Source organism: Meles meles, chromosome X, assembly GCF_922984935.1.
Source record: "Meles meles chromosome X, mMelMel3.1 paternal haplotype, whole genome shotgun sequence".
Lineage (NCBI taxonomy): Eukaryota > Metazoa > Chordata > Mammalia > Carnivora > Mustelidae > Meles > Meles meles.
The window spans coordinates 6,767,685-6,787,355 of NC_060087.1; the positions used below are offsets into that span (position 1 = coordinate 6,767,685).

The following is a 19,671-nucleotide window of genomic DNA, read 5'->3' on the forward strand; positions in this document are numbered from 1 at the left end:
GAGGCTGCTTTTGCTCCCCAGGGAACAGTTTCGGTCCTCAGGACTAGCGACGGTACTGCCGGCGGCCAGTGGGCGGAACCCAGGGAGGCCGCCAACCAGCCCACAACGCACAGTGCGGCCCCACGGCAAAGACTTCAGCCCCCACGGTGCCAGTAGTGCCTCAGCGGAGAAACCTTACTCTTGGCCTTCTGCTTTGGCTCCTAAATCCCTGCTGTGAGGACAACAAGGGCCCACGGGAGCCAGTTTTCCACTAACCCCAGGTGTCAGCTCACTCCCTTCCGTGTCCTCCCTTGCCCGGTTCTGGACGGACACGCCGGGTCTCCAGCCTGCCAGGCACACTCCTGACTTGTGCCCAGAGTTGGCAGAATCACGTCCCCTCAAGATGTTCACGTCCCAGTGCTCAGAACCTGGTGTCTGTGTTGCCTTCCGTGGCAGAAGAGGCTTTGCAGAGGGGATGAAGTTAGGGACCTTGAGATCGGTGATCGTTCTGGATGACCCAAGAGGGCTCAGTGTCATCACTAGGGCCCTTAGAAGGGGGACAGTGTGGGAAGGAGATGTGAGGAGGGAAGCAGAGATCAGAGAGGTGTGGGTCACGAGCCGAGGCCTGGGGGCAGCCCTGAGGAATGCCAGTGCCATGGATTCTTCCCTGGAGCCTCTAGAAGGATCACCGCCCTGCCCACCCATTTTTGCCTTTGGACTTCTGAGCTCTAAGGTAATGATGTGTGCTGTCCGAAGGCACTGGGTCTGTGGTCTTCTGTTACAGCAGCACGAGGACACCCACACCGTGCCCTTGGCCTTCGCTGTTTCCTCTCCTACCAGTGGACTGCTTTGTCTCAACTCGGGCAGGTGGCTTCTGCTCTCCTCTTGGTGCCCTTGTCGGAGATGCTTCCTTGATCATCCGGAACAAAGTAGCGTGCCCCATTCCCGCCCCCATCTCCCCGATGCTCCTAATGTGACCACCTAACCCATTCTCTGCGTGCGTGTTTTCTCTTTTATCATCTGTTTTTCCCTCCGAGAACGTAAGCCCCACAAGGGCAGGGAGTTTTGTCTGTTTAGGTCACTGCTGTGATTCCAGTAGCTGAATACCACTGAATAGCTATTGGATGAGTAAACGAAGGCCCCGTCTGGTCACACTTGCTATCTGGCCCTTGCTTCTGGCAGCGGGCAGGCAGAGGGCATCCTGGGGGCCCAGGGCAGTTCCAGGCGGACAGCGCTGCTCTTGGGTCCCTTCTCCAAGGCCCACGTCCTGATGGGAGCCTTGAGGTACTTCCCCTTGAGCTGAGGAGACAAAAGACATCAAGATGTGCCTGTCTTTAGGGATCTAACAGGTGGGGGAAGTTCTCTCCATTTCAAGAACCGTGTTTGCAGGATCTGTAACCACACCAGGCTCAGCTTAACAGCTCTTGGGCCTTCATGGACATTTGAAGAGGCTTGTGATCTTGACTCTTTCTATAATGATTTCTGTCCCTGGGTGCTGGAGGACATGGCATTGGTGCTACACCCTGAAAGATGCTGGGGTTCTGGGTGCCCATGCATTTGGGGAGCAGGGATTAGGGCAGAAAGTTGTGGGATCACAAGTCTCTGAGGAGATGGGGGGTCGGTCTGTGGCAGCCGGACTGGCTTGTAGTTGCAGAACAACGGGGAGCGGGGATGGGGACGGAAGATGCTCGAGCAGGGAGGCAGGACTGCATTGTGGCGGACCACTGGTGCCTTGGAAAGGAGTTGAAATTGCTGGGCATTCTAGGACCTTTGAGTCGGGAATGTTCAGTGTGAGCCATCCCAGTGGGGAGATATCCAAGAGGGCGGGTACCAGTCTGGGAATCTGGCGCCTAGGTGATACTGATGTCACGGGGTGGCAGAGCTCACCTTGGGAGACAGCGTGCACTGAGAAAGGAAAAGAATTCACGATGGAATCGTAAGAAAGTCCCATAGCTATTGGCCTAGTGACAGTGAAGTTTGCCGGAGGAGGGAAGGAAAAAGTCCTAGAGAGCCTGGCTAGAAGTGAACAGAAGAGAGAAGAGGAAGTAAAACCTCAGAAGATGCTCCCCTGCAGGGACCCGCAGCGATGGAGGAGATGCTGGCGCAGGGCGAAGGACAGACCGACCTTCCCAAGCCCTGCCCCGAAGTGTCCCTGGTCCACTGCGGTCCACCGTGCGCAGGGAAAAGGAGCACAGTGGCGGGTTTTTGTCACACGGATTGGCTTTTTTTCCATTTAAAGAACTCTTGTTCTGATCATTTTTTTTTCCCTGTTAAAATACCTTCCTCTTACAAAATGATAATGATAGTTGATGTGAGTAGGTTTTTGCAAAAATCTCTACTTGGGAAAATAAAAAGTCGGCTGCCCTTCATCAGCCCCTCCCCCTTCCTCAAGTCGCAGGGGCCTGTGTGGCTTGTGACGTGGATGGCGCTCCCTGGAGCCTAAAGGAGGCGAATGGCCCCAAAGAGAGAGTTCTCAGAGGCCCACTTCGTGGCCGAGGATCACTTAGAAGGTGGATCTGGAGTTTTGATGATGGGTTGCTGTTCTCATTAGACTTGAAGCTGCTTTAAAATGTCTGTGGAGCATTCTTGTCGGCAGAGCCCCCGACTCTGTCCAGCAAGGCTGTTGATCGCGGTGCCCTCTGTGGGGCACCTGGGGTTCTGCTCCCCTGAGGTGGCTGCAGGGCACCTTTCCAGACCCCGCAGGAGTAATTCGATTTTGCCTCTAGTCACTGAAGTGAGTTTTTCTAGATCTGGCTCGATCCGGTGAGCGAGTGAGCGAGTGAGCGCCTGGCTTGTAACCTACTCGGCTGTGGGTCACACAGTTGCCCGCTGCACCTGGCAAGGCGCTCGGCTGGCCACACCTTGGAGCCGTGGTCAGGACAGCCTCACGTCCCCACCCCGCTGTAGACATGTGACATTAGGGAGGATCATTCCTCCACGAGAAGTTCAGCTTGCCTACCCTCTGCAAAACCTCCTGGACTTTACCACTTCTAAGCTGGGGGGGAGGGGTGTGGGTGTATTTCAGAGATGTCTCCCTTGCATATCTAGATTTGAGATGGTTTTTCAGAGTCATGAAATTGTCCTCATGCAGTGTTCTGGACAACGAGAAGTATCAGGATGTATTCAGATCTAAAGGAAGTTTGTGGAAGTGGGACTCATAATTCCAAGTGGTAGTGATTGCTGGAGAATTCCCTGGACCAAACCGCCACTCTCGTGGTGACTGGTTTTGTGTTTTCAACTCCGGCTCATGTGAAATGTACCAAACAAGTGCTTCTTTGTTTCCCTTCAGGAAGTCACTTTGGATTCTCAAGGCAGACCTTATGATTGGAATATTTTCACATTATTGGTTAAAAATTTTAGACTTTTTCTTTTCTTTTTTAAGATTTTATTTGAGAGAGAGTGAGAAAGAGAGCATGAGAGCAGAATGAGGAGCTGATGGAGAAGCAGGCTCCCTGCTGAGCAGGAGCCCTATGCGGGTCTCGATCCCAGGACCCCAGGATCTTGACCTGAGCCGAAGGCAGACACTTCATCAACTGAGCCACCTGGGCACCCCAAAATTTTAGAAGTTTTCAAAGCCAATTTGGAAGAACAAGGCTTGAACCAGTCCTGGTGACACATAGTTCTTTATTTTTTTTTTTTTTATAATTTATTTATTTGCCAGAGAGAGAGAGCATAGGCAGGTAGAGTGGCAGCAGAGGCAGAGGGAGAAGCAGGCTCCCTGCTGAGCAAGGAGCCCGATGTGGGACTCGATCCGAGGACGCTGGGATCATGACCTGAGCTGAAGGCAGCCGCTTAACCAACTGAGCCACCCAGGTGTCCCCATAGTTCCTTATTTTTAACCTAAGAGCACTTGTTCCAGAACTGTGCACAGACTGTAGCTGTTTCCATAGCAACACTCACAGTCCAGCTAGGAACAAAACATTTGGCCCCTCCAGTTTCTCCGTGTCTTAGCATTTGTTGCCAGGATAGGTCCTGCTGTTCCTTCACTGTCAGGAATCAGTGTCGTGCTAGGGTTCCAGGCGGCTCGACATTTAGCTCAATCAGTAATTTTATCACCCACCTGACCTTGATCTCAGCTGAGGATTTCTTGAACTTCCGCTGTTCACTTACATGGATATTTACGAAAAGAAAACTAAAGAGAGAAAACATAAGCGGTATCAAACCTGTAGCTGCCATTGACATCTGAAGGCACGTGTCTCAAAGCTGACACCATGTCCCAGAATGTGGCCTTGCCGTCCTGCCATGTCTCAGGACCATCAGATGGGACCGTGGCTTGCCTGGAGTTCCGTCTCCCTTCCAGAAAGCAGCCATATTTTAGGAACACGAAAAGTTATATGGTAGACTGCAGACTTTAGGTATAAATTCAAATAATTAAGGATTATTTGGGATATATAAAATACACCTCAAAACTGTGTTATATTAGAAGTGCATTTTTTACAGTCAAAATGCAAATCACATTTAGGATTTCCGTGTGAATTGTGAGGGTCTCGGTAGTTTCTGCAGCATCAGTGCAGGTTTCCATTCATGGCTTTATGGTGCGTGGGTTGTAGCAGAAAACCTGTTCGGGGAAACGCAGTGATGGAAAATGATTCCTCTTTTACTTCTGCCTGCGTCAGACCTGTTCAGGGGATCGAATTTGGAGATCACATAATAAATATGAAACCCGAATGCTTGACTTAAGGATTTGCTTTTGTTTCTTCTCTGTCATGAGCACACAGACATCCGTTTTAAAGCTTTTAAAGGCATTTGCAAGAGATTTTCTATCTTCCGCTAATCCTGACACACCAAGTGTCGTCCTTGCACATGGCTTGTTTCCAGGCCAGCAGCAGAGCAGACGAGGCACACTGCATCACAGGCGAAGCCGGCTTGCCTGTCCCATGGTGAATGCACGAGAAGTCACTGCAGGAATCCTTCTAGAGCTTTTGGCCTCCAGTGCAGACAGACAGGACGTATGTGCGTCACCCCCGAATGTCTGCGTCTGGAGTATGGCCGTAGGGAAGGAAACAGCACTGGGCAGTATCTTTCCGCATTCTTCTAGATTCACAGCTCTGAGACGACCATGCAGTCACTTGCATCCTCGTGAGATTTAATTCTGTGAACAAGCACTCCTCTTCAGCCTAGAAACACTTGCCCCGTGTTCAGCACAGCCCGAACAGCTTTTCCGGGTGGGCCACACGAAGTCGGCTTCGTCCTAATCTTGTCTGTGCCGCCAAGGTGGTCCCTTGCCGTGTGTCTGTGCATACTTGTCTCGTAAGCCGTGCAGTGTCACGGTACACTGGGTGTCACTTGGGCCACTGTACTATTTGTCTTGGGCCTGCGGTGGACAGACCTTTTGAAGTCGGCCCTTTGCCCCTCTTCCCACCTATAATTCTTCTCTTCCCGCATTCTGTTTTGCTGGTAGCGGACGTGACTTGAAATTTGCCTGCAAAGAGGAGGATTATCTAGGGCTGCATCTTCTGCCCCCACCCCCCCCGGCAACTTGAACGCTTATAGAGCGGCAGCTGACCAGCACCGGGCCGGCTCACGTGGAATCTTGATCACCTCCCATGTCCACCTCCGAAAACTCACAAGGAGTGCTTTTAAAACGTGGGCGCTTGTAGCATGCGAATGAGAATTAGTGTATGTTACAGAGTAATACCGCGAACGTCAGCTGGGTTCAGAGAGGCTTTCCTGCGGCTTGTTCGGATAAATGACATGAAAAATTATGAGGACACAATGGATTTGCTCAGTGTTGTTCTTCTCTTTCACATTCATTCTTTACTCTTGACTTGTCTTGATCTCCAGTAGAATGTTCCAGAAATGTCACTGGGTATAATGTCTGATTTGGCACCAACTTATTTATGGGCCGACTCGGAGTATGTTTTCCTTGGGCTTCAGTTATATGGCTGCCATAAATTTTCATTACACTAATTAGACATAGATGGATGTTCCAGCCCGCTTGGATCCCCAGTCCCGGTCAGCCGCCTCTGCCAGCAGTATTTTCAGTGACATGATCTGGCACCATTTTCCAACACATTTTCAGGAAATTAGTTTTAAGTTGGAAAAGAACTTGACTAATAAAGCTACTGACGTTCAACTGTTTTCTTTACCTTCTTGGGGAATTGGACTTGAGTAAATGTGCACATTTAAACTATAACTTGTATTTTTTTAAAAAAGATTTTATTTATTTCTTTGAGTCAGAGAGAGAGAGTGTGCAGAAGCAGGGAGGAGGGGCAGAGGCAGAGGGAGAAGCAGGCTCCCCTCAGAACAGGGAGCCTCACGCGGGGCTCGATCCCATAACCCCAAGATCATGACCTGAGCCGAAGGCAGACGCTTAACTGACTAAGTCACCAGGCGCCCCTACTCTTCTTTTTTTTATTTTATTTTATTTTTTTACCATTGGTTTCCTCGATGGGTTTGGTACTTGAAGAAGGCGTCTTACCCATCACTCCAGCTAGGCTGCCCAGTCCCTGTGCTCATGTCTAGCTCAAGAGGAGCCTGAGCTGCTGCGGGGCTGGCCCCCAGACTCTAACACGTGGGCCAGCACCCGCTGGTTGGTGGGATCTGCAGGGAGCACAGCACTGAGAAGGATTCTGAGGTCCAGACCTAGTGGGCAGGATGCCAGCTTTGATGAGTTTGTGTGTCTGGGGCAGGGGACAGGGTGGGTCAGGAGCGCTCCCGCCATTCCTGTCGTAGTGAGGATCGTCAGCCGGGAGCCTAACACAGGCCCCTAAGAGCTCCACAGCCAATTAGGATCCAGCAGGCCAGGCTGGGCTGCCTGACTGCGGAGGGTTTTCAAACTGAAGTGAGTGTCAGGAGTACCTGGCGGACTTGTTAAAGCTCAGGTTGCCCATCCCCATCCCCAGAGTGTCGCGTTCAACAGCCCTAGAGCAGTGCCCCACGTTTCCATTTGTAGCGAAGCTCCTGGTGGTGCGGAGGCCGCCTGCCGGTCAGGGGTCCCACTTTGAGAATCGCTGTCGTAGAGGCTACGGGGCCATGCACCCCTGCTGCTTCCCTGTCTTCACAGCTCTCTGTGACCCCAGAGGAGTCCCTGGGTTTTGTTTTTGGGGCATATACGCCAACATCTGCCCTCCACAGCGCTGGGCTCAGGGGGATTGTGGCGTCCCTCATTTCTGTCTGAAAACAGATAGCCCTCCTAGGTAGCCCCACTTAAACTCGAAGGGCTGAAACCATTCTCCTCCACCCGTGAAAGGCTGCTCTGAAAATATAAGCCACATCCATCTCATTTAATCTGCATTTGGCGACAACTCAGGACACAAAGCCACGCTGCCTGTGTGCCAAGCAAACACGCAGAAGGTGGCGTGGGTCGCCGGGCGCTCGGGTTTCTGTTCCAGAGCCGCGTGCTGGGTGCACTGCTCTCCCGTTCAGGTGCTGTTTCGAGTTAGGCCCGGCAGAGCAGGCAGGAAGCCAGAAGCATCCCTCGGGGATCCAGCGCTGTGTTTAGCTCCTGATGATGGCAGGTGGGGACAGAAGAACTGGTTCCGTCTTGCTCTGGGTCAGTGCCGTGGAGGAAAGCACTGATCAGAGCAGCATGGGGCTGGGGTGTGGAGGGTGCCAGCCTTCCCGTCGGTCCTTCGAGGCAGGCCTGCCATGCTTACTGCCATCCCTAGTCTCCTAGACCGGGGCAGGCGATGCAGAGGGTCCACACGTTCTTTTTATCACCCATCGTTTCCACATGCTTTCTTTTTGTCATGTAGGGTTCACTCGGCGATGATTTCCGTACTTACTCAGCACAGGGAGTTTCCAGAATCCGTGCGATGGCGTGGAGAACGTGCGGTGCGATGTTGGCCTCATGGATCTTTCTGGGCCCGTCTCTTGCAGAGTCTCAACGATCCAGCAGCAGCTGGCCCAGCTTGAGAACGAGTCGTGGCCCGGCCTGGCGGAGGCCGACAGGGACCGGTTGCAGCTCATCAAGGAGAAGGAAGCCCTGCTCCAGGAGCTGCAGCTCATCGTCCAGCAGAGAAGGCCGGCGGAGGACGTGGCGCGGCTGGAGGCGGAGAGGAGGCGCCTGGAGGAGGAGATCCAGCGCGCCCGGGCCACGTCGGTGCAGGGCGCCACGGAAAGGTGGGCGGCCTTGCGCGGCTTCGGGAGCAGGCGGGACTCAGCGTCTGGGCAAGATCCAACCAGAAATGCGAACTCGGAGAACTTGCCCGTGACCCTCGATTGGTCCTGGTCGTTAAGACGCAGGGCCCGTCTGCCTGGGAGCAGAGGGAAGGCTGCTGCTGGAGGGAGCGCGCGCCTTCCCTGCTGCGGGAGGTGCCCGCTCCGCCCGGGGCGCCCGCGGTTCCCCGTTCCCTGTTCGGAAGCAGGAGGGCGTGCAGCGAGGGGAGCTGGGAGCCCCTTGCTTAGCACCCCCCCTTCCAGCATCGGGGTGCGTTCCCCTTGTCTGCGGGACGTCCGGCAGGAGGCTGGGAGGCAGGCTGCGGGCCCGGAGAGGGAGCCCCGTTGCTGGCCCGGCCGGCGTGGCGGCGAGCCACCCCTTCGTCTCTTCTGCCACTTGGGCCTCCCCAGGAGCTGCCGGCTCTGCGGCAACACGAAGCCGGCGGCCTGGCGCCTGCCCGCTCCCAGAGGTACCTCTCCGCGGCCCGTCTCGGGCTGTCTGCGGGCGTCAGAGATGTGCGGCCGGCCGGCAGCCCGAGTCCTTGTTGCTCGGCCTTTTGGCGTGTGCCGGGCCACCGCCTTCCATTTGCCGCGCGCGGTCCCGGGCCGTGTCGGAGGCGGCTCTGTTCCGTATTTCGTGGCTGTCAGGAGTGTATCTGCGGGGACCCGCTGAGCTTTGGAGAGCCCCCCCGGGGCGATCACCCATGTGACCGTGTACTGGACCTTCACATGCGGTGCGCCAGGAGGGCTGTCCACTGTGCGCGTATGAGCCTTCGTACATAGCGTGTCACAGCCGCGTCACTGCGTGCGGACCGACGCCCTTCGGGCTGTCATCTAATCACACGGGGGTTTACCCGACCGAGGTCCGTGTTGGGGTTATCGATGCTTGGATAGTCATCGTTAATGTCTGTGTGGTGACATTAGTGGCTGATGTCATTGCTGGCGGGAAGTGGTGGCCAGGGGAGGGCCCGGCTCACAGGAATATAGGAGCGAGTTTTAGTTTGCTTGAGGTGATCGCATGCCCTGTCACTTCACTCAGATTAAACGCGGAGTTGATTTTGACCCTGGAAAGGGACCATGAACTGAAGTTTTCATCTGTGCGCCTGCACTTCCGCTCTCCCCTGGGTACTCTGTGGTGTGTGTTCTGGGTTGGAGGGCCTGGGAGTCCATTGGCTGGGTCGTCTCTTAAGGAGGGTGGACTCTGTCCCGTGAATGCCCCTGCTGCTCAAGACCCCACACGCATGCACCCTTGACTGTTTTTGCCCTCGCCACATGGAAATCCCAGCACACACGAGTGCCGGGGTCCCAGGGTACAAATCCACAGAACCCCATGGAGCTGGTGGGACTCTCGGTGCCCGGGTTCAGGGACTGGGCTGGCAAAGCTCACCCAGCTGATGGAGTCTTTTCCGGGACCCGGCCAGGCGCCGAGTCCTGGGACGCAGAGCCCTCCCCACTGGGGCTGAGTTGGCCCACGTGTATCTCCTGAATCTGCCGCTAAGTGGCCTTGGGCCGGGAGGGGCGTCCCCTGCTGCTGACAGGCACTTCCATGGCGGCCACTTCTGCCAGCGGTCACTGTCTGCGACCCATGCTGCGCAGCGAGGTGGGGTTGGGGGCGGGGCTAAGTGCCCCCCTGGGGCTCCCGCAGCCGGGGCGTTCTGGGCCAGGCGGAGGTGGCCTGTTTCTCTGTGCACCTCCCTTCATTGGATGCACGCTTGAATTGGGAGTAAGGACCCAGAGGTGGGAGGCTTTCCTTGGAGCGGGCTGAAGGCTGTTAGACCCAGTGTGGAGACAGAGCAAAGTGGCCGAGGTCGGCGTCTTGGGGCTGAGGTGGGCTAGTGAGTATCACTGGGGATTGGGATGTGGTCAAGCCTTTTCCCCATCAAAGGACAGACCTGTTTTAAGGTGCCTACTTGGTCACATGTTAAATGCCATGGTTTGATTTATAAACAAGGACTATTTCGTTCTGAGGCAAACACATTCATTCATTCATTCATTCATTCAGCGTTGAGTGCCTGGATGTGTCGGGTTCCATTCAAGGCAATGGACTTAGTGCAGTGGACAGAGTTCATTTCAGAAATCCTAAAGTTGATAGTGGAAAGAAGAGAAAAAATGCCCTCCAACCCTGTGACAGTTGCTGTTTTCTTTTATTTGTGTCTAATCTTAATTCTATGGATTTTAGAATCGCATGCGTTTTTGCCCAGAGGGGGGCTTAAGCAAGGGACTCTGATTGGTTCGCAGGAATTCCAGCGGATTACTGCGTGCTGTGCGTGTGAGGCCCGTCTGCAGGTCTAGTCCAGCCTCTCATCCTTTCTGTCTGTTAGTGCACCTGTCCCCCCCCATCCGTTCACCCACCACCCATCTCTGGAGCTTCTACGGTGTATCAGGCACTGTTCAGGCTGCTGGGGGGACAGCGTCAAGCAAGACCCAGGCAGTCTCTGTTATCGTGGTGTTTGTGACCTACAAGCATATTCTAGAATGGAGTCATTCAGACCTAAATCATTTCGGGGAATTTACAGTCGAATTTCTTGTTGGGAAAATAAACTCACCCTCTTTGAAATCCACCAGTGGACTGTCTTCTTACCTACAGGATTCTGCTTCAGGAAAAAAGAAATTGTCTCCTTATGCAGCTGGAAGAAGCTACCCGCTTGACATCCTATCTGCAGTCCCAGTTAAAAAGGTGGGTAACTTTATTTATTTTTATTTTTTTCGGCGGGGGGTGGGTGGTGCAGAGGGACAGAGAGAATCTCAAGCAGGCTCCACGAGATCGTGGCCTGAGCTGAAATCAGGAGTTAGAGGCTAACTGACTGAACCACCCAGGCACCCCTGAAAAGACAGATAACTTTATTTTATTTTATTTAAAAAAAAGTTTTTTAAGACTTTATTTGAGAGAGGTAGAGAGAGAGCACAAGTAGGCAGAGCAGCAGGCAGACGGAGAGGGAGAAGCAGGCTCCCTGCTGAGCAGGGAGCCCAGTGTGAGGCTCGATCCCAGGACCCTGAGATCATGACCTGAGCTAAAGGCAGAGGCTTAACCGACTGAGCCACCCAGGCACCCCAAAGCAGGTAACTTTAAAAGAGCACACTATGCGTAATTATCATGTTATGATGGCATGTCCAACTTCATCATTCCCTTGAACGTGTTTTCCTCCTACCAGAATTTAGAACCAGAAGTGGTTGTAAACACAGAGGCGGGAAGCGGCTACGTTGTATTTTTAAGAGGAGCTGCTGATGTAGGGTGCAGGGAGCGGGAGGAGAACCAAGCTTGACTGCACGACAGAGGGTCTGAAGTCAAATTCGCCCAGTGATTTATAATTTACAGCTTCTGAGGTGTATATATCCATCTCCATATGTACGTGGATAGTTTTAATTTGTTGTTGGTTTTTTTTTTTTGCGAAACGATATAAATATTTTTAAAGTAAGATTTGATTGCTCAGTGGTAGCTTCCTTTTGAAGTATATATATTATATACACATATATACATATATATATATATAAAAAACAGGCTTTCCATGTCTTATTCTCTCAGTAATTCCTCCTCACACCACCACGAGGTAGGCATGATTATCTTGCAGCCCCCAGTGAGAAAGCGGGGCTGGGGGGATCCCGAAAGGGCAAGTCACTTGACCCAGTGGGCTCAGCTGGTCAGGCTTGGGAGCTGGGACCTGAAGCCGGGCATGAGACTCCGATGTTACCTACCGCTCTTGACTGACGGTCACAAGAAGCAAAGGAAATACAAGGGGAGGTGCCTCACGAATGCTGTGAGTGGTTAGAGACACGCTCTGTTCCGGGGCGGGGGGCGGGGGAGCAGGATTCTGTTCCCCCTGGAACCGACCAGCTGCTCCACTTCACAGTGGACAGCGGCGGGGCTCAAGCACGGGCCTTTGGGGCGCTTTTCTAAGAGCATGGGCATCTCTCGTTGCAGCCTGTCCGCCAGCACCCTGACTGTGTCTTCAGGGAGCAGTCGCGGGTCCCTGGCCTCCAGCCGGGGCTCACTGGCCTCCAGCCGCGGGTCCTTGAGCTCCGTCAGCTTCACCGACATCTACGGCCTCCCACAGTACGAGAAACCCGATGCCGAGTATGGCCAGCTTCTGCGCTTCGATCTCATTCCCTTCGACTCCCTGGGACGAGACGCCCCCTTCTTGGACCCTCCGGTGCCCTCGGGCTTCCACAAGCAGAGGCGCTCCCTGGACACGCCACAGTCCTTGGCCTCCCTGTCCTCCCGCTCCTCCCTGTCCTCTCTGTCTCCCCCGAGCTCGCCCTTGGACACGCCCTTCCTCCCGGCCTCACGTGACTCGCCCTTGGCCCAGCTGGGGGACGGTTTCGAGGTGCCTGGCCTGGGCACCCTCGACAGACTGCGGGCCCAGGCCTCTGCTTTGGGGGATGAAGACTTGCAGGGCACGGCCTCCCTTCAGCCGCACGCATTCCCCGGGGATGGGGAAGGACCTCGCGAGCGAGGACCCCAAGCAACCGTCACTCCCACGGCTGCCAGTGAGTACTGAGGAGTGCTGTGGGTTTTCTCGTGCTGGGGAAACGGGGGTTTCGGGTTCGGGGACGAAATCGTGTGCAGTTGCACTGCCGTCAGCCGGCTCTTCGACTCCATTGTGAGCTTTGGTTTCAGACTGTTGGTGGGGTCACCCCTGCCGCCTGCATGCTTTCCTCCTGGGGCCCCGGGGCCTGGGGCCTGGAGAGGTCGCGGAGCTGACCAGGTCATCTTCCCCAGGTGTTTGGCTTGTCTTCAGAATGCTCTCCATTGTCCACCACCGCCTCCCGCAGTCCGAGGCCGCTCAGGAGGTCCTGGGGCCTCTGTGAGCTCCCTGGGCTTCGCACCACCAGAGAGCAGCACGGGCCTGGGTCTGCTCGTAGCCCCGGCGGAAAGCTCTACTTCCTGTGTCCCTGTGTCCCTGTGTCCCTGTGACTTCGTCTCGTCAGCCTTTGTCCTCCCAGTTTTTAGAGGTGTAATTTATCAAACGTGGGAATGAAAATAATTGGTGTTGTTTCAAAAGACACGCCGGTAAGCATCTGTCATTTCTACCCAAGCGATGTCTCTGGTGCCCCTCAGATCGAGCCAGGCCGACCTCGTGCATCCCATCAGTTACCTCAGCTTGTCCTTGGTGCCCGGGCCTGTCCAGTGGGAGCCCCCGTGGAAAACGGGTCTGTCGCTCCAGAGAACGTTCCAGCTGATGGCTTATGCACAAAGCAGGTCTTAGGCTCCGCCCCTCCTCATCTGGACCCCGTGTGCTTTTCTGAGCCAAGTTGCAGCAACTTTAACTCCCTTAGAGTTCTGAGAGGGCCAAGAGCAAGGTCTCATTCCTCAAGTTCGTGAACTTTTATATGCACAGCAAGGTTTTAGACCTTCCATTTAGGCAAACACAAGATATTTGTGTAGCTTAGTGGATCTCAGCCGGGGAGTATTTGAACCCTGGAAGGTACCGGTCAGTGGCTGGAGACAGGTTTGGGTTGCTACAAGCGAAGGCCGTGCGAGGGGGTGCTGCTGGCCTCTAGTGGGTGGAGGCCAGGGGTGCGGCTCCCCATTGTCCAGTGCCTGGCACGGTCCCCGTCATAAGGAGCCATCCGGCCAAGAGGTCAGTAATGCTGAGGCGGAGAGACCTGGTCTGGTCGTGTACCGATGAGCGGTCGTGTACCGATGAGTGGTCCTGCAGCAGGGGGCAGAAGCGACACGGTGAGGACAAAGCCAGGGCGGTGTGGGGGGAACAGCTTCAGACACACAGCTTCGAGGCCCAGACTCTGTTGCCCGGCCTGCTGGCTGGCTAGCTGCGAGACCTCGAGTGCACGTGCGGACTCGGCTGAGTCTTGGCTTCCCTGCCCACAAACAAGGCGGTCTTCACTCACCACCGTCGTGTTTGCCCGAGTCTTATGTATGTAAGCACGCTGGTTACTGTGGCTCTAATCAAATGATAGGCTCTGTTAGCACCTGCCTGCTGGACCAGGGACGTGTGAGCTCGGGAGGCCGCCCTGTGGCTTTGTGGCACCTGTGACTTTGCTGTCTCCTCTGTGTTTACGAGCACGCCTTTCGCATCCCCAGCCACACGGTTTCTGGCATTCGCGTGTGCAGGTGCTCTTCGTCCCCTTTGTTCTTTATAATCACAGGTTCAGCGCTCCATGTTTACTCCTTTAATTCAAAAAAGAAAACACAAAATCGGGACCAAACGGCACATCTGTTGTTGCTTAAGCTGATTGCCCTCAGTGCCTCGCCTCCCTGCCAGCCTGGCTTTAAAGGTTGAGGCATGAGTATCAGTCTTGTTAGGCAGAAAGTCCCAAGGCCCAGGGGCCCTTTTGGGAAGGGGAAAGACAGGGTGAGAGGGGAGAAGAGCTGATTGAGTTTCCGATCCTGATTTTTTTTTTTCTTCCCACTCTGGCTAACGTTGTGCAGTGGGTCAGTCCCTAGACGGGGAGGTATTTGGTTATGCTATCTATGTTCGGGTACTGCCACCTCGTGGTCAGTTCTTGTATGACAGTGTCCCTTGACTTGGGTCTTTATAGATTGGAAATCGTTAACTCCGTGAATGCATTGATCCTAGTGGGTGGCCCCCTCCGAAGGCTGGGTTGGGGAACCAGCTCCAGGCGTAGACACGGGGTGACTTCTGGCCTCTCTTGATGTTTGTGGGAACACTTAAGCCTAGAGTCATCGTAGCTTCGTAAAGATGGCAGGGATCTTGGTACTGCTTATTACTCCGCCTGCGTTTGTGACACCTGCCGTCACGTAGTTCCCCCCGACTTTCTAGTTTCCTTTGGAACAGGACAGCATAAGTTTGACCTCCGGCACGTTTAGTTGTTAGAAAGATAAAATTGTGGTACGTGGAAATTCAAAATTGCCCAAACCTATAAAGCAACCTCTAGGAGTCACTTCTTCCATTGTGTTTTAAATCAAGCTGAGGAGGCAGAAGGTGGGCAAGGGGAGTGGGGGAGTAGACTATAATCGTGAACATTTTTAAGATTTTTACTACACTTTTATTTTTCTGGGATTTCAAAAGCCAACTGTGTCGGCACACCCGGCTGACTCAGTCTATGGAGCGTGTGACGCTTGATCGCGGGGTTGTGAGTTTGAGCCCCACGCTGGGTGTAGAGATTACTTAAAATCTTTTTAAAAAGCCAAATGTATCATGACTTTTGAAGTCTTTTCCTGTTTTCTTTTTCCATTAGTATTTGCTAATCTAAATCTGGGAAACCTTGATTTTGTTCATCCGCTGATTGACTTTTTTATGATACTCATACTCTGTTTAGAACTGTTGGCTTAAATTCTGCAGTTTTTTCACTTTGTGCTTTTTTCTTTATCTCCTTTCTCATGCGGCTCGACAGAAACGTTCACTGTAAGTGACCTTGGGATCCCTCACCTTGTTGGCCAGGCAGTAGGCACATCTTTGTGCCATGAATCTGTGTAGTTAGCGTGGGAGGGCTGTGGCCAAGAGGGGTATACTGCATAGCTGTGCCTTAAAGAAGCTTGCTAGTTACCGTTATCGTTCTTATTAATATTATTATTATTCTTTCAACGTTAATATTTATCATGCCTACTAGAGTTGTATAAGAACTTGTCTAAAAGCTTGAAGTACTTCTTCCTCTGTATTTTCCCCCAGATACCAGCGGCTGTCATTATTTTACTAATAGGCCACCTGGCAGCTTTGGCCACAATGTGACTTTCATTGTATTTTCTTTTCATCAAGCAGTGCTGATGTCTGTGTGTCTGTCTGTCTTTAATGGTGGAGGGGTCAGCGATGTTGACAAGGAATGTCGGGAGGGCTGTCGGTTCCTTCCTTCCCTGGCCTTGCACCCCGCGCCCCGTCGCGCCGTCTGGAGGCCCCGGAGCAGATGGCCGCGGATGTAGCGTGGGAGCTGCTGTGCGCTTTTTCTCAGCCCCGGCAACTGCTGATCGTACTTCCTTCCGACACCTGCTGCCAGTTGCCAGTCGCTCTGTGATTGCGGTGACTAAGCCTGGGATCACTGAGGATTAATTCCTTCCTTTCCTTTTTCTCCTCCGAGACTGGCCCTGCAGTGAGAGAGAAACAGTGTGAGCGCTGCACCGCCGGCTTCGCCGGAAGTGCTCAGGCTCCTCGCTTGCCGGGCTGGTCTTGAAGGGGCGCACGGCTGTGCCCAGGAAGCCGAGCGGAGTGCTGGGCGCAGGGTGCAGGCAGGGAGCGCTCTCGTTTGCTGGAGAGCCGCGCAGCAAAGGGCTTCCGTCTGGATTCCCAGCTGGGGCCTTCGGGGCCTCCCGTGGGGCAGGAGTGACAAGAAGAGCTGGGCTCTGAGAGTCCGGAGCCGGCTTTGGTCCCGGACCAGCCAGGCGCCCAGAGCTGCCCGGGCCGGGCACTGCAGACCGTCGGAAGGACAGCGTTCGTCTGCGGCCGAGAGCTGCGGTCCGAGCCCCCAGCCCGTCTGTCTGGGCGCTGTCTAGCGTGTTTGGCTTGGATCGGTGTGTGAATGACGATTTGGTTGGAAAGCGAGCTGGTGCTCAGTGGCCTGGACACTTCCCTCAACGTAGGGCTGCGCAGGTGCCTAGATTGTCGTGTTCAGAGCTGAGATGGCTGAAGGGAAGCGCAGAGAGGACAGGGGGACCCGCGCTGCTAACAGGAGGCATTGCGATGTCAGAGGACGGCCCCGTTCGGGGCTCCGTGTTTACTTCCCATCTTCTCACCAAGTCTGCCTCTCTGGAAGGTGCTGACACGCCCGTGTGCACGGTCACACCTGGCACGGGAGGGTGGCGGCCTGGCTTTCACCGGCTCTGTGAAAAGGAACTTGTGAGGGAAGGAGCGAAGACAGGGCATGAAGTGCTAAAAGGAAGAATGTCGATGGTTACTTTTGGCTTTTGATTAAAAGAGAGATGAAGCAAAAATAAGCTGCCTAGTACCAGTGGCTTGCTAGCCCCGGGAAAGCAGTTTTAGAAAGCAGCAGATCTGGCCCCTGGGCTGCCAGGAGGACGTGGCCCTCAGAGGAGCTGTTTCCAGAGGCTGAGTCTGGGGTCAGCTGTGTCCTGTGACTTGAAAGTCACCATGTCTTTTTAGGGTTTATTTGGATAATTAAAAAAATTTTTTTTCTGCTTATAAAATATAGAGTATATGTTTATTGTATAAAATATGGGAAATACCAAGCATCATAAAGAAGGAAATGAAAAACACCCCGCCCCCTGCTCACACACATTTAGGTGAGAGGTGCTGTCCACATTTGGGGTAACCTTTCGTTCCTGGTCTTTCAGGGATGATGGTCTTTCTCAAAGTGTGATACGAAGGGGCGTCCCCCATCTTCTTTTGTGTGCTCATTAAGGAGGTGAAGAGAGATTTGTGACTATTTTAAAGAGATTTTAGGGGAGCCTGGGTGATTCAGTTGGTTAAGCATCTGCCTTCGGCTCAGGTCGTGATCCTGGGGTCCTGGGATTGAGCCCCATGTGGGGCTCGCTGCTCAGCGGGGAGCCTGCTTCCCTCTCCCTGTTCCTGCCGCTCCCCCTGCTAGTGCTCTCTCTCTCTCCAATAAATAAATAAAATCTTAAAAAAAATAAAGAGCTTTTAAAGAACTAGCCAGAAGTCTATTTTTTCAATATTAAAAAAAATTTTGAGTGCAGCGAATTTAAACATACGCATGTATGTATGGTGATGTCTGTGTATAGAATGGCGTGTCTTTGGAACATTTAGTAAGTCTGTATGTGCCCTAACATAGGGTGTTCATTTCTTGGCATCACGGTCCCTGGCCCCCCTCTTGCTGTCACCTCCTGACCCCAGGTGTGTCTTTTGTTTATAGCAGTGACTCTTCGAGAAGACAGTGCCAGGAGGCTGGAGAGGAGAGCGCGCCGAGTGTCCGCGTGCCTGTCGGATTATTCGCTAGCGAGCGATAGCGGAGTATTTGAGCCTCCGAACAAAAGGTTAGAAGCTGATCTTCTTCCTCAGCAGACTTCCCGCCATGTTACTGTCAGGCACAAGACGTACGCGTACGGGGACTTGTGTAGTGTCGCAAACGTGTGTCTCCAATGCCGGCATCTCCTCCGGGCTTCTCTCCACTTCGGTAGTTGGGCCTTAGCAACCCGCCAAGAAAAGTCCTCTGGCTTCTGTGTGGCGGCTGGAGGATGGCCCTCCTTCCGTGGCTCGAGCATGACTTCCTCCTGTCTGGCCCTGGCCAGCTGGAGGCCCAAGCCCCTGCTAGCTGGAAAAGGAGAGCCAGTGGACAAGAGAGACCTGCCCTTCTAGAAAGGGCATTTGTTAGAAATGAATGTTCTCTCTCCTTCTTCTCTTTCCTAAGCTAGAGGAATCCCTTTGTAAGGACAGAACACCTCTTTGGATTCTGGGCTATGTTTTGATTTGACACGTTAGACGTCATTGTTTCCTTCCTGGTGTCCGTCACACATTTCACTTGTCACAGATGGTGTAAGAGTTAGTTCGGAAGTTTGCCCCGAGTAGCGCCCGTGGTTTGGAGCGGTATCCTGAGCTAGTTTGCTCAAAGACAACAGCACTTTGTAGGCAGGTCCCCATGGAGGTATGTCGTGGGCCTGTGTCCTTTCAGTCACAATCAGAGGCCATTGAAGTCACAGTATAAGAAAGCCCCTGGCGGTAAGAAGCGCCCGGAGCACCAGAGAGCTTCTGGCGAGCCCGCGGTCACCTGTGCCCTGGGCGGTAACGCCGGGGACCCTCCGCTTTGTTCAGGAGTGAAGATGCTGACGAGTCTGCGCCTGGAGACGCCTGTGGGAATGAAGGGCCCCAGATCCACGTGGGATTCTTGTGAGTACAGGACACTCCTCCACTGTCGCTCCTGGAACTGAGCTGTAGACCGGCACCCACCCGGTGACCCGCACTTCCAGGCCGGGAGGGATGCGGGGACCCCTGCCCTCTGGGCACTGTTCCCGGCCCAGCCTGGCCTGGCCCGCTTCGGTGGCTCCCAGGAGGGGACAGAGGTGGCGGGAGGAGGGCTAGGCCAGAGCGGCTCTATGGCCGTCCTCCAGCACGGAGCGTCGTGGCAGGGAGCTGTCCCCTCACGGGGCCGGGACGCCCAGGGAGGTGGCAGCAGCGGCACAGGCCCTCCCGGGAGGTCTCCACCGCGGGGGCTGGGCGTGCCAGCTCGAGCTGCTCTTTACTTCCCAGGCTCGACAGCGCCAACGAGTGTCTTCTCGTGAACGTGCTCCAGCTGAAGAACGTGGCGGGGCTGGTCCCGAAGGAGGACTGCAAGATGTAAGCCAGCTTGGCGACGGCGCTTCTCCCTGGGGTCCGGGGACCGGGGACCACCCCGCCGGCAGTGGCGGCCCCTGTGCGGGGAGAGGATGCCCGGGGCGCATGTGTGCCAGGGCTCATTCCCGCTGAAATGCCAGGCAGCGTCTGCCCGGGAAGGCTCAGCGGCGTTCAGAAGAGTGGGTGATGCGGCGGCGCCCCGTGCTGCGGTCGTGCAGAGCGAACGGAGAGGCTTTGGGCGGGAGCCGGGGCCCTTGACTGAGCGCAGGACAAGGGAGAACGCAGGGTTGTGCCAGGCAGGCGCCGCCACTAGGAGCCCCGTGGCCCGGGCTGGCTGCGCGGCGGGGCCCCTCACCTGGCGGCCGAGTGCACCGCTCATGGTTTCCTTGAGCCCCAGGGTGCAGGCCCTTCCAGGAGTCTTTAAAGCTTGTTTTCG

The 19,671-nt window shown here is 54.4% G+C and overlaps 1 protein-coding gene across 1 annotated transcript in view; it reads left to right on the forward strand.

Moving 5' to 3' along the window:
* WWC3 (WWC family member 3) overlaps positions 1-19,671 on the forward strand; it is a 111,765-nt gene that overhangs the window by 74,934 nt on the left and 17,160 nt on the right. The window contains 6 exon segments of the mRNA XM_045996117.1: positions 7,801-8,043; positions 10,667-10,756; positions 11,999-12,564; positions 17,821-17,941; positions 18,717-18,791; positions 19,152-19,238. Coding sequence (XP_045852073.1) covers positions 7,801-8,043; positions 10,667-10,756; positions 11,999-12,564; positions 17,821-17,941; positions 18,717-18,791; positions 19,152-19,238 — 1,182 coding nt within the window.